General features: G+C 40.2%; 1 protein-coding gene across 10 annotated transcripts in view; it reads left to right on the top strand.

The window, feature by feature from the left end:
• The window catches only part of epha4a (eph receptor A4a), a 68,207-nt gene that overhangs the window by 40,999 nt on the left and 12,316 nt on the right, over nt 1-14,892 (top strand). For 5 of the 10 annotated variants that reach the window (XM_005171318.5, XM_005171317.5, NM_001005919.2 and 2 more), the window contains exons 5-11: nt 535-870; nt 4,465-4,589; nt 5,648-5,807; nt 6,224-6,335; nt 9,273-9,331; nt 9,584-9,697; nt 9,860-10,045. In XM_005171318.5, coding sequence (XP_005171375.1) covers nt 535-870; nt 4,465-4,589; nt 5,648-5,807; nt 6,224-6,335; nt 9,273-9,331; nt 9,584-9,697; nt 9,860-10,045 — 1,092 coding nt within the window. Of the gene's footprint in view, nt 1-534; nt 871-4,464; nt 4,590-5,647; nt 5,808-6,223; nt 6,336-7,601; nt 7,710-9,272; nt 9,332-9,583; nt 9,698-9,859; nt 13,687-14,892 lie in introns of those variants that run through there. The other 5 variants (XM_005171316.5, XM_005171315.5, XM_073920877.1 and 2 more) reach the window with 4 other exon arrangements.

Below are 14,892 nucleotides of genomic sequence, written 5' to 3'. Positions count from 1 at the left end.
AAGATGGCAAGCGAGGGCGACCAAATTAGCATTTATGAGATCCCTATCAGCAAGTTGCTCAATTATGGAGATGTAATCATTCTCTCTCTCTTTCTTTCTCTCTCTCTCTCTCTCTTTCCCTCTCTGAGTGTATTTCCTTTTTGCACAGCTAGCACTGCGTCGCCTGTGGTGCTGGTTTGTCATAAATGTAATTATCTTTAAATTCAGCAGCGCCTGGTTAACGAATACACCGCAGAGAAAAACAACGCAAATATACACAAATACACAAAAGCACACAAACAGACTCCTATCTGTCATAGCCTGTAACATCATCTGCCTGCAGTGGCAATAAAAGGGGTGTGTATTTGTTTGCCATTGAAGATTCCCTTGCCAAGGGTGTATTTTGAGATCAATCTCTGCCACAGTCATAATCCTGTTTTGTTTGTTCCAGAACTTTCAGACATCACTGTAACGGAAATGAAGCATAAATCATGCGCTTATTTTGGCTTAGTTTCTCTGACAGTGTGCATTTTTTCCAAAATTGTCTTTTCGTAGAGCCCCCATCTGCTCCTCAGCACCTCATTTCCAATGTGAACGAGACTTCGGTGAATCTGGAGTGGACGGCTCCAGCATCCTCTGGTGGCAGACAGGACCTTGCCTATAACGTTATATGCAAGCGGTGCAGCTCGGACGGTCAACGCTGTCAGCCCTGTGGCAATGGCATCCATTTTTCCCCTCAGCAGCTGGGCCTACGCACTACCCGGGTGTCCATAAATGACCTGCAGGCTCACACCAACTACACCTTCGAGATCTGGGCAGTCAACGGGGTCTCCAAACAGAGTCCTGGACCCGAACAAGCAGTCTCTGTGACTGTTACCACCAACCAAGCGGGTAAGTGTGTGGCTTATGTTCACAAATTATTGTTGAACATGATATTTCCTCTGTCATGACTTCATTAAATACCAGAGTAATATCATCATGTGATCTGGTCGTAGGGTGGTGATGTGTTGAATTTCTCACCACACTCCGATCCCGAACATAGTCATCAACTCAGCAATCAGCTTTCCCTTCTGTGAAAGTTCTCTGTCTTATATCACCACAGAGAAATTTCTAATTACTTCTCGTCTGTGTCTGTCAGAATGGATTTTTATGACATTAAACCGCGTGTCGGGTCAAATTGCGCATACGTACATTTGTTGGCCGTTCGCATTTGTTTGCGCTGGGTGGACTGTTAACTTTTACAAGGTGTTTAATTTCGGGTTCTTGAGAAAGCGTGAGACAGGAAGTGCCTTTTTGTCTGGCTTTGGGGACTGTGTGTGTAGGGCCTCTAGGAGCGGGGTCTTCCAAGAGTCTTTCTCACCATCGTCGTTTTGGTGTGCGCTGGTTGTAATAGCCATCACACCTGTCGCTACACTCTTCAAACAGACCTTCACTCCTCACTGTCTGTTCCTAGCATTTATGGCCCCCTATATTGGGGCTTTGAGCAGGTATTGCTCTACAGCATTCAAGCCAAATATGCAATCCTCTACTTGTGCTTTCATATCAGTATTTTTTTCTGTTTCTAGCCAGAACATCCCAGAATCTACATGCTGTAGTAACACTTTGCAAGCGCAAAGACCATAACAACTTTGTAAGAACATGTATTCAGTGGTTGGAATATCCTAGTACTAAACAGAAATTGCCACACTGCCACTATTGCTCTCAGAAAAAAAAAATGTTAGTTAAGAAAATGTTTTGACCTACTTGGTCTTCATCAGCTCAAACAAGCAATACAAGAGAACCAAGAAAGAAATACAAAAAAGCTTTATCATTTTAACCACATCACACCCGAAACCAATAGCTATCATGTTCAGCCGATCAACAATTAATAAATAATGTTAGAAAAAGAATATATACAAAAAAATAAAAATAAATAAAAAAAACTTTACAAGAACTTAAATCTTTAGGTGACAAAGTATTTAAAGTGTAAATAAAAAATGCTTCATTCTGTAATAAAATTTGACCAATATCACTACTCACTTCTAGATACTTTCACTTGTTCAGAGCTGAGATAAAGTATAAGAACGTAAAGTATTTAAGTTATGTATAAGCTGATTAAAATGAACAGCAATATGAGTCTGTTGGTCATTCAATCATACAGTATGCTATTTCTGTAATCAATACACATTTTAAACACCACTCTGTTTTACCAATACATGCCAAACCACAAGAACATTTGATAATATTGGTTACATTTTAGTGTTACAAGAAATAATTCAGAAATGTCTTAAATTTTAAACTTTTACTTTAAGTAAGGGTGACTAAAAATCTGACATCTATAGTGTGCCTGAAAAGGGATTATTTAAATGCTCTGAACATTGATCACCTCTCAATAACTTAGATAACTTGTTTTAGGTTAGGGCCTAATTTATAGACTTTTTAAATTTTGTTTTTCTTTCTTTTTGTGTACACATTGTGTTTTTCTCACTAGGGGTGGGCGATATGGCAACAACTGCTATCTTGATTAATTCTTTTCCATATTGAACAATAACGATATACATTTGAAGTCAGAATTGTTAGCCCCCCTGAATTATTAGTCCACCTGTTTATTTTACCCCCATTTTCTGTTTAACGGAAAAAAGATAACAGACTAGGCAGGTTAGGGTAATTAGGCAACTAATTGTATAATGATGGTTTGTTCTGTAGACAATCGGAAAAAAATAGCTTAAAGGGGCTAATAATTTTGACCTTAATTTTTATTTTTTTATTAAAAACTGCTTTTATTTTAGCCGTAATAAAAAAAAAGACTTTCTCCAGAAGAAAAAAATATTATCAGACATATTGTGAAAATTTTCTTGCTCTGTTAAACATCATTTGGGAATTATTTTAAAAAGAAAAAATAAATTCAAAGGGGGGCTAATAATTCTGACTTCAGCTGTATATTTCGATATTAGCTGTAAATGCTTCCAGATTTAAAAAAAGTATCCCAACAATGAGATTAGATTGCCATTGTTGCAAATTTCTGCTGTGTGATTGGCTCTTAGATTTGTATAGAGTAAAAAAGTGCAGAGTTTGTCATTGTTATTGTCATAAAGTTTATTGCGATTCGATACTATATTGTTTATCGGCCCAGCCCTAATTCTCACATTGTTGATTGGCTAATTAGGTAGGATAGCTATTGGATTCAGGTATGATGTTGGTAATATGGTAGTAAAACTAAGGTTTTCTTGCATTGCTTTGCTTGAGTCGTTTTTGAGAATTTCTGTAAAAATCTGTAATATACTAGTAGCCAAATAGGCAAGACAAGTTTGTATATATAGCACATTTCGTACACAATGGTAATTAAAAGTGGTGGTGGATGAGGAGATCCCCCCCCCCCCCCCCCCATTGTGTAAAGTGCTTTGAGTGCCCAGAAAAGCGCTATATAAATGTAACAAATTATTATTATTATTATTATTAAAAGTGCTAAGAAATTAAAAGTATAAGAAATAAAAAACAAAGAATAAAAATTATTTTAAAACAGATTAAAAAGTATTAAAATGTGCTTTAAAAGAATAAATAAAACAGAAAGACATAATCGTGTGATCTGTCAGACATAGCGCAGTGCTCATTCAGTAAAACACCCCTTACAGCCACTCAGAATTTCTTAGCAACTGCATAGCAACATGGTTTTAACACTGTTGTAAATACCCAACATTTCTCTAGGAACTATGTAAGTTTGAGTGGTTACCACTTCACATTGCTCTAGCAACTACTACTACCATAGCAACTGAGCTTAATCTACACTATTGTTTGTATTGTTAGCTACCGCCTAACAGTAATCTCCACACACTCAAAATACCCCTTAAACTGTATAGCAACTTGTTCTAAGCAGTCTAGTAACCAGCAATCATTGCTGTTGCCGACACTCAGAAAAGCTTTGCAGCTGCATAGCGACATGTTTTTCTTATTTTCACCAGGAAATGTTCAAATCAAGTTAATATGGGATAAGTATTAAACACTGATCTGTTTCTAATTATATATATATTTTTTTATCTGTGCTGAAGAGTTGAGCCAGAATCATCCCAGGGTCTGGCTTAAATTCCCCTTGGCAACTGTAGAGTGTCACTGATAAAACCCTAAAGATTACAGATAAGCATGTGCACCCTAGATGACTGCATCAATGGACCTTCTGTAGTAGCAAAGTGGAATTATGAGAGGAGGGAAAGAATCAGAAGCTTTTGTCTGATTCTTATAGTGGATGATATAATATGTGCACTTTGACGATTCTGCTTTTTTTCTGGAAGTTATAAAACTGTAGTTACTATATTTTCAGACGTGCATTGCTTCCAGCGTTTTGTAGTAGTTGTTGTTGTTTTAAGTTTTCTCAGTTTGACAACATATATATCTCATACCTCATCATTGCTTTATTGCAATAGCATATTTGTGTTTCTCTGAAACAGCTGGTGGTTGATGTTCTCTTAGCAACACTAAGAGTTTTCTCTTTGTGTTTTTCTCCGGTTCCAGCTCCCTCTCCAGTTACCACCATCCAGGCCAAGGACATCACAAGACATGCTGTGTCTTTGGCATGGCAACAGCCCGAGAGACCCAATGGAGTCATTCTTGAGTACGAGGTCAAATACTATGAGAAGGTGAGATGATTCATGGGAAAGAAGTGTGCAAAACTTCTGCTTTGAGGAATAGGCCGGCATATGTTGTGTCTTTGATGTTGGCCTAAAGCCCCATGAGGCTTCTTAACCAGAAACGTGGTCAACCATCTTCACCAGAAAGATTGTGATACTTGAGCTATTTAGTTAGGCAATCTGTCCTGTTTAAGAACTCTTTTAGACAGGTTCCTCATTCTCACAGCCTGAGGATAAGGATTTACTTTTGGTTAATGTAATTCAGACATAGTGACATGACTTTTTTTGTCAGGCCTAAGAAATGGGAGAGATATTCTTTGAACATTTTAAGTTGTTGCAATCAACGTAAAGCCTTCACTTAAGTCCTTAACATGGGCTGTATGATGTCAGGCACATCAAAACCAGAGAACTGCATTTTAGTTCATAGGCAGACCAGACTCACTCACACTCGCAGTAGGAGTCTGGTGAACTGGCGGGTCAGAACAGCATGGGGTGGATGGACAGATCTGGGGTGGAGCATGTAGGCCGTTGGGATAGAGAGAGGATAACAGCGTTCTCCTCTCTCTGCTCCTGCTGTGTCTTCCTCTGGCTGACTGATTACAGATTGCAGCCGTGGTCGTATTCCTTTCCCTTACACACTGAGGTTTTCCATTGCAAACACATTCTGACACACACACAAAAGTCACAAAGGTTCCTCTTTTGTGATCCAACAATTACAAGCCAAACATTAGGGGATATCGAAAAAACAATTAAACTTTCGTTCCTTTGCTTGTTTTGGTTCAAACTCAACATCATTTAAGTGGTTTGGATGTAGTGATGAAACGGGAATTTTGAACAAGCAAATTCAGGTTACACTCTAGGGAGCAAGTGAAAACAAAGATGGCATACTTGTTTTTGTACAACAAGGCTGCGGTTTTCCCTACAAAAGCCTGGCTGAGTTTTCAGTGTCAGATGCTAAACAAATTCTTTTGCCTTTTATTTTATGAGAGGTTGTTTCCAAATAAAACAATCCTAATAACAAATCTAACACACTGGTTCAACATTTCCTGTTTTGCTTATCCAATCAGGATCAAAACGAGCGCAGTTATCGCATAATGAAGACTTCGTCCCGAAGCGCTGAGATCAAAGGCCTGAGCCCACTCACCTCCTACGTGTTTCATGTGCGTGCCCGCACCGCTGCTGGCTACGGAGAATTCAGTGCCCCTTTTGAGTTCATGACCAACTCAGGTAGGTTTCCTTGTGCGTGTTACAGAACCAACAATGGCAAGTCTTTGTTCCCACAATTAGAGACCTGTGTTGAGTTTTAGGGTGGATCACCCATTCATCCGGAAACTATTTCTCTAAAGTAACATAATTATAGCTTTTGTGTATGTTTTCTTTTTCTTTACGATAGTTTCTTTGTTTGCTCACTACAAAGTCGCTGGTATTTTTAAAAAGCAGTTTAAAGCAAACTCTGTAAAGAGTGGAATGTTTTAGAGCTTTGATTCTAAGTTGGTTCAGAACCTTGAAAGAAACAGAATTTGTTCCTGACTGATGAAGCTAAGCTCTTCAATAAGAATTTAAAATGGCTGACAAGTTTGATCTGACACTTTACATGAAAATTATACATTTGATCTGAACTTTAATGTTGTTTTTTCTCTCAGTTCCTTCTCCCATCATCGGGGACGGAGCTAACTCCACCGTGCTCTTGGTGTCTGTGATCGGCAGTGTGATTTTGTTGCTCATCTTCATCGGCGTCTTCATCATCAGCCGCAGGTAAGCCACCTGACCCAACTGGGTGTCAGTCGTCTCACAGATACTGTCTGAAATAGGAAGAATTCCTCCGTCTCTCCCTCTGTCCCTGTGGGTGTCTCCATCACCTCTCCCTCACCCCGTCTGTCATCCTGTATCAGTCTGTCTATCTGTTGTGCTCCTGCTGTCTTCCTCTCTCTCTACCTGTCCATCAGTCTGGTTCTCACGGCTCTTCCTCCTTTTCTTTCCCACTCTCTCACTCTTTTTTTTTCCTGTGGTGTAGCTAGTGGTATTGTGACAGACCGTTGGCAGCTCTGCCTGATTAGTCTCCGCTGTGCTGCTATGGGTCTCTGTGCCGTGAGTGTCGAAATCCGCAAGGAGCACGTAATGTTCCCCGGGGAGGCAAGATACACGGCAGGACACCATATGTACGCATACATGTACGTCTGTGTACCGTACTTAATCAGAGCAGCTGTCATACTCCCACGGGCAAGATGTCATGGTTCCTTTACCTTAATCAAACAACTTTTCTTGCCAAACTCTCAACCAACTGCACTTTTATTCTACCACGGTTGTCATTAGCTATGTTTCCCTTTCTAAAGGCCCTCTTTTGTGTCCCATCATAGTTTCCCAAGACTTAGGTGAGAGTGTCTATTCCTGCTGTGGTTGACATTGTATCATTATCAACGAAGATAATCATCTCTGCATCCTCAAAGTTCCCGAAGAGAGGCATCACCCTCTTCCAGACTGCAAATAACAACCCAGTCTAATGAATAGGGCTTTTGTTTTGGCCAGGGAACCATTAAGTACTTCCTCAGTAGAGTCCTTTAGTGGAAGACAAGACTATACCTCTGAGTAGCTCTCACCTTTGGTCCGCTCCTCTCTACCCTGAGGGGACACCAACCTCTCAATTGTGGAGACAAGCAGGGGGGCTACAGTCCTGCACAAAGCTGTGGGTTCCATGCTTTGGTACTTGGATAGCACACCTGATAATCTTCTTGTTCCTAAAAATAAACGTGCACCGGCCGCTCAGGCTGATGGCAAGGCCTCCTCCCACGGAGGCATGGCCCCCTGCAGGCAGAGCTATTTCCAGCTTCTGGAGAGCATTCAGGCGTTAAAGCCTGGCCCTTTCCTCCTGTTCTACCTGTGGATATGCCCCTCTCCCTCCTTCTTGCCTTATCTTCCTTCACTAGCCCCGAACCTTTAGGGCCTTTGTCAACACCAGAACGCACTAGAAAAACAATAACAACAGTTGTGCATTCCTGACGGAGCCCCCTTCTCTATATGCAGGCAGGTGACCCCATCCTCAGCAGGGAGTCTTGGGTTAAGGCAATGTCCTCTGTGGTGTTGTTATCCATTCCATTGCTTCTCCTCTGTCACCTGCCCCCACACCGAAAGGTCAGTGGTTAGGCCCTAAGGGGTCAGCAGGTGATTGGGTAAAATGGGAACTATGAGAGCAGTGCATACTAGTTCCTCTGTGTCATAGTGAACAGGCGGAGAGTGATGTTTTTTAAGGGAGGGGTAGAGGTGGGGTGGCTTCAAATGGGTTTTTGTTGCCGTTTTGGTCACTTGATGAGTTTGTGTTTACTCATCTGTCATGCCCTTTCCTCATTCCTGTTTGTTCTTTATCTGTCAATCTCTAAATGATTTTAAACAAAAGGCCAAGGGATTTGGTTCATGAACTGTCCTTATTTCTGCTTTGATGGTGTTCTTGCTCTCTGCAGCTTTATTAACTTTACAGAACAGACTTTTAAGGGCCTATTTTCATATAGAAAGTTAAAGGGTTATTAATTTTTTCATCTGCAACAATGACTGAGCTGGCCCACCATGCTTTTCAAATGTGCTAGTTAGTACATGTACAGTATGTTTTGTAGAAATCTGATTTGCTTGAGTATTTTTCTTTAGTTTTTCAAAAGTGACTTTAAAATCTCAGGAGATTAATTGGTGTGTTCATTCATGTTTCTAACCATCATTTTCAGATATGCATACATATACAGTTTTATGCAAAAGTTTGGGCACCCCACTGTGGCTGCATAATTATGTGCTCTTTCTTTATAAGAGAAAATCACAGTGAAATACCATTCAGAGAAAGCTAGATAATGCTCTGTTTTTCAGACCGAAATACGTAGTGTAGCAGTATTGAGATGTGTGAAATTGAAAAATAGGGTTTGCAAAAGTTTGGATATCCTCTCTTTTGTGTGGATTTCCAAACAAAATTCTGGAACAAGATCATGCTCCCTACTGAAAAATATGGTGGGGGGTGAATCATGCGGAGTGGATATGTGGCAAGTACAGGTAATGGAAGAGTTAAGGGTTGCATGGATTCCACTCAGTATTAGCATATTCTGAAAAATAATGCTCAGGAGTCAGTTAAAAGGCTGAAGATACGGCAGGGTTGGATGTTTCAGCAGGACAATGACCCAAAGCACAGTCCCAGATCTACCAAAGAATTCATGCTCAGAATTCAATGTTCTAGAATTGCCATCCCAGTCCCCCAGAAAAGGACCGTTCACACTCTGCAACAATCAAACCTGACTGAACTGGAGAAATTTTGCAAGAAAGAATGGTCCAAAATGCCTTCAGCATGAACTCAGGGACTTACAGTATCCCTGGCTATAAGAAGCATCTACAGGCTGTTATTTCAGCAAAAGGTGGCTGTACAAAAGATGTTCTGTTGGGGTGCCCAAATTTTTGCACTTGTTTGTTTTTGTTATGACTTGTATGGCATTGCATCTGTTGATTAAATAAATCCCTTGGGTATAAAATATATCCAAATAAAATCGCTGGTTTGAAAGGTCAACAGGCTATGGCTTGCAATTATAAAAATTATCAGAGGTGACCAAACCTTTGCATAAAACTGTATAAGTATATTCAGATATAATTGATATAAACAAAACATCAAATATTGTATTAGTATCTTTAATTAAATTAAAATCTTCTGTTATCTCTGTGTGTTAATAGGAGAAGCAAATACAGCAAAGCCAAGCAGGATTCTGATGAGGAGAGGCATTTACACCCAGGTAATTCAATGACCACACACTCACACACATACATTTCATACATATGTATCAAAGAAATCAAAGAAAAAGTTGTAAAAGAGAAGAGAAGTTTATGTTCTGATTGTGGTGGAGGACAGACAGAAGCCAAAAAGCGAGGGTGGAGAATGGAAAACAGATGTTGTATATTCATCATGTTGTCTGTCTGCCAGCTATACACCCCTCCTCTTCTCTCAACCTTCTAACATGTGGGCACCTCTCTCCATCTCTCCGCAGGAGTCCGGATCTATGTGGACCCCTTCACATACGAGGACCCCAACCAAGCAGTCCGTGAATTCGCTAAAGAAATCGACGCCTCCTGCATCAAGATCGAAAAGGTCATCGGCATTGGTGAGCAAACGACCTGCTGTTTTCCTTTCCGTGGGTCTCAGACTGAGTGTTGCTCGACCACATCTGTAGCGGTGAAATGTTAGCCCACCGTTCCAGCGATATCTCACGGGTCATTATGTACCACAGACATTTCTGATTTGAGCCTGGTTTTTCCGTTTAAAGGAGAATTCGGAGAGGTGTGCAGTGGCCGTCTCAAGATGCCTGGAAAGCGTGAGATCTGTGTGGCCATAAAAACCCTAAAGGCAGGATACACCGACAAGCAAAGGCGGGATTTTCTGAGCGAGGCCAGCATCATGGGCCAGTTTGACCACCCTAACATCATCCGATTGGAGGGAGTTGTCACTAAATGTGAGTCCTTCGAGTGTGTTGAATGTGAGCGAGCTACTCCTTTACTCTAACCACATCCCCTCAAACTGATTTGTTCTGGTTTTGCATATCTTTTGCAAAATGTGACCTTGTCAGTCTTACAGTTCAAGCTGTGTGCTCCAGCCATCTATCATGAAAAACACTTTCACTAGTTCAATTGAGATATCTGAACCTGTTTTAAAAGTAAATTCTAAGCTTTATTGGTTATAACTAATCTTTTTTTTTTCTTTATGAGCCCTCAATGATTATTGAATTTGTTATATTTATTGTTGAAAATTAACTCTTTTGCAGTGACAAAATAACTCGTCAATTAAGAGACAACATATACATTGCCATTGAGTTTTTAAGTAAGTCCATGTTTTAGGTATATTATGGTAATGGAATCCCTAGCACATGTCCTAAGTGAGTTACGGCAGTGGCCCCTAAACTTTTTATCACTGTGGAGCGGTCAACGCTTGCATATTATTTTACCGTGACTCGCTAGGCGACCATCGATTTATTTTATTATTTTTTTTCAGAGTATGAAAAGCTGACAATACTTTGAGACAACTTTTACTTATGGACAAAATTAAAAACTGCAGTGCAGTGTTTGTGTGTTCTGTGTTTGTCTGAGATAATTAGTCTACTGCAGGGGTCACCAATCCTGGTCCTGGAGGGCCGGTGTCCCTGCAGGGTTTAGCTCCATCTTGCCTCAACATACCTGCCTGGATGTTTCAAGTATACCTAGTTAGACCTTGATTAGCTTGTTCAGGTGTGTTTGATTAGGGTTGGAGCTAAAATCTGCAGGACACCGGCTCTCCAGGAACAAGTTTGGTGACCACTGGTCTACTGAAATGTATATATTCCATTTAAAATATGAAGCTGACTGATCAGTTCTTGTCATACCTGTCAACATTGGGATATGAAAATAAGGGATAATCGCCACCACCCTCTGCCCCCCTCCCCCCAAGAATCCCCAAATTACTAAATATGCTCATCTGGAGCTGTTTCATTGTAAATGAATAGTTGAAACGATCAGTAATATATTGTATTATTTTTATTAACAAAGGATATAATAAATAGTATACATTAGAAAAAAGCTGCAAATAAATTAAACAATTTATCCTATTAAAATTAATAGCTATTGTAAAGAAATTGAATCAAGTTATCAAATCTCATTAATCTTTTCTTCACTGTATAATTTAAACATTCTGATTAAAGAGCGGTGATGCAGTTACGTAATAGGTAGTGCTGTTGCCTCATAGCAAGAAGGTCGCTGGTTCGAGCCTCGGCTGGGTCAGTTGACGTTTCTGTGTGGAGTTTGCATGTTCTCCCCGCGTTCACATGGGTTTCCTCCGGGTGCTCCGGTTTCTCCCACAGTCCAAAGACTTGCGGTACAGGTGAATTGGGTTAGTTAAATTGTTCTTAGTGTATGAGTGTGGATGGATGTTTCCCAGAGATGGGTTGCAGCTGGAAGGGCATCCGCTACGTAAAACAAGTGCCAGATAAGTTGGCGGTTCATTCCGCTGTGGGCGACCCCGGATTAATAAAGGGACTAAGCCGAAAGGAAAATGAATGAATGATTAAAGAGCACCGAACAAATCTCTCATTTAGATTTTTCATTTAATTATATGAAATAAGAGAGGTGTCACGTAAAAAATGCACAGTTCTATAATTAAATCATTTAGTTGCTTTCCTAACTGTTTATGCTCATTTTAGACTAAATTTGTTGTGTTTAAAAGAAAACCCATTAATATGTCCGACAGCCAATCACCGCTTACAAAAACTGTTTTGAGGATTGCATAGGAGCGGTGCTTGTAATGGAAAGGAAGGGAATCCTGCCATTATTATATTTATTTCAAATTGTTCTTAAAGGGCCATGAAACCCCCTCGTTTCAGCAGGGTGTTTTCACACCTCTACTTTGAAAAAAGTCAGAAAAGTAGCTCTGTTTAGGGGGGAGTGTCGGAGGAAGAAAAGCGGCTTGGTATGGGAGTGTCTATTTGGGCGCGCTGAATTTCAGAGTCAAAACACACACCCACAGCGGACAATGTGACTGTGTTTACATGGACATCTGTAGTCGAATTATTTGCCAAATTATTAAATGGTGGACTTTAACTGCAGTTTGGCTCTTTCATTCAGAGAATTCATTAATGTCCCTCCCGACAAACGTGATATTTGATTCGAGGCGCTGCTCTAAGCGTGTATTTTTCATGCAATGTTTGATACCGCACGGCGAATGAGAGAAAAAAAAAACTCAGCATTTCCCGGAAACTTAGATACACACGGCAGGTTGTGTCAGAAAGCCGCGTGTGTTATTCCGGTCACAAAATCCAACACGAGGTTATTGTTTGGTTGTAACTGTTAGTGCTAACTATTGCACTCGGTTCAATAGTTTGTTTGATACGAACTGAATAAACAAAGAGCACTGGTCGCTCACTTACCAAATCTGTAGAGACAGGACAATCACCAGCAACTAGAGCCGCGTCTTTATTTAGAGGAGACTACAAACTGGATCTCAGCGTTTGCAGATAAGAACAGCTCTCAGGTAAACAATAATCCTCCTTAGACACGCAAGTTATTGTTGTCGCGCGTCGCGTACACTGTTAATCCACGCGTGAGTCTGCCCTCTCACAGAGAGAAAATGAAAACGAAACTTAACTGCAGCAAACTATAAAAGCAACACTTCACGCTTGTTTTGCCAACACAACGTGGCGTCTTTGCCGTCTACACTGTGATAGTAATGAATATTAATGAAGTTGCACAATAGAGCGCGCTGATTGGTTTGAACCAAGCCTTACTCATGCATTAATGCAACACACTGTAAGACGTAATAAGACTCACTCTGGCACAGACGCCCAGTCTGCACGCTGGAATACACGCTATTATGTCATGACCGTGACGCAGCTTCAAAAATCCGTTTCAAACAGGAAGTACGAATTTGCTTGAAATAACGCAAAAGCAACCAATTTACACTTTTTAGTGAAATATAGGTGTCCTAATAGTGTTTTTAGCAGTGTGGGACACATATACGACTGTCAACAGCTCAAAAAATGTGTTTTGGTGTTTCGTGACCCTTTAAGCCTAAATAAAATGAAAGCAAGGGGCATCCCTAGGTGGTTTGGAGGTATGGGTTATGCATAGGTGGGATTGGCTCTTTAATGTTTATTGCCACCCTTTGGTTGAAAATACAAGAGAAAAACCTTTAGGAGATGATAGCGGGATAGAATTGTAAAACATGGGAGAATCCCGGGAAAACAGGAGGTTTGACAAGTATGATTCCTCTTGTCACATGACTTGCTGTGCCTCAACTAGGTGCCTCCATTGGAATAACTTGCATAGAAAAGACGTGATATGTTAACAGTCGCCGTCATTTGCGATCTCCAGCAGTTGATCTTCTTGCACAGACATGCTGGATTCACCTGATTTGTTGACAAGCAGGTTGCGGATCCATTCCTTGGCAGTTCATGGGTCTTTCACATTGTGTTTTCCTCTTCGCAAAGAAACTTTCCAAAGACATTTGTTTTGTTTTTTTTACTCATTTTGCTTGTGAGTTACATTTTGGTACTCAAGCGACCGAGATGGAGCTGAGAGAATACAATCATTTTTTCAAAATTAAAGATCGTTCAGACTCAGATAAATAATAAAATGCAAATAATTAATGATTTCTTGTGCAGCCTGCTACCAATTGATCCATAGACCAGTATCGGTCCGCACACTGGTGGTTGGGGACCACTGAGTTACTGGACATCTGGGTCTCCTGGGTGCAAAAGATAAGATGATGTAAATGTAGGTGTAGGTCAGATTGTATTTAAAAATGAAGAATTGAACAACTCTACTTTGGATAAATGAAAATTCTTTATTTTTGTTTAAAAAGAGAGGCATGGTCTTTCATTTTGACTCATTATATGGTCATACAATCCGAGCATGGCCAAATATACTTAGGACTGTCAGATTTAGGTTAAAAAAAAGCTCTAAATTGCATACAATGACTGGAAACTTAAAAAAAAAAAAAAAAAAGAAAAGCAAGGAAAGAGTTTAAAAAAAACTATAATAAAGTGTAAAATAAAGTGTAAACATCTTCTAACATAACTTTATTTATTTATTTATTTTTGACAATCACCAAAAAACATGTCTACATAGTTGACTTGAACATAAAATACTTATTAGGAAAATTGTTGTTTGCTCTGCTTATTTTGCCACCCATTGAAGCTCTGCTGTAGAGCTGATGGCTTTCATTTCTTTACCTTTTATCCATAATAAGCCTAATAATTCTTTGGTTGACATTTTTACTGTCGAACCCTCCCTTCTGTTTGCGTCTCAAAAAATCTTTTGGATCTCTCTGAAAAAAATGACGCACTCCTTGTTCCCTAATTTGATGAAAATCAACCCTGTCTTTTATAACGCACCCTTCCCTGTACCAGAATGGAATCTTGGCTGGCTGGCAGACGTGAAATCAAACCTTTTAATAACTCGCTATTGATTGAAAGTTGACTCTCCCTCGTGTGTGTTTCAAAAAACCTCCAGAGTGTAGTTGTGGCGGTCCCTCGCCATGCATAACAAATATGCAGGATACCTGGTGTGTGTGTGTGTGTGTGTGTGTGTGTGTGTGTGTGTGTGTGTGTGTGTGTGTGTGTGTGTGATTTGCATTAGATGACTTTGCATTTGACAGCTGGACCGAAGAACACCCTTAGTGTCTTCTCACGCTGATGGCTCTTGTACTGTCTGGCAGCTCTGGAGCTCTGCAGAAACACAAAGATGAAGATGTGTGTGTGTGTGTGTTTTAGTTTGTTTTGGTAGACTGCATGGGAGAGATCTGCATTCATATGCAGGGGCTTCTGCAGACATGTTA

Source organism: Danio rerio, chromosome 2 (assembly GCF_049306965.1).
Source record: "Danio rerio strain Tuebingen ecotype United States chromosome 2, GRCz12tu, whole genome shotgun sequence".
Taxonomy (NCBI): domain Eukaryota; kingdom Metazoa; phylum Chordata; class Actinopteri; order Cypriniformes; family Danionidae; genus Danio; species Danio rerio.
Note: the sequence above shows the minus strand (reverse complement) of the source record. Positions and strands in the feature narration are given on the sequence as shown.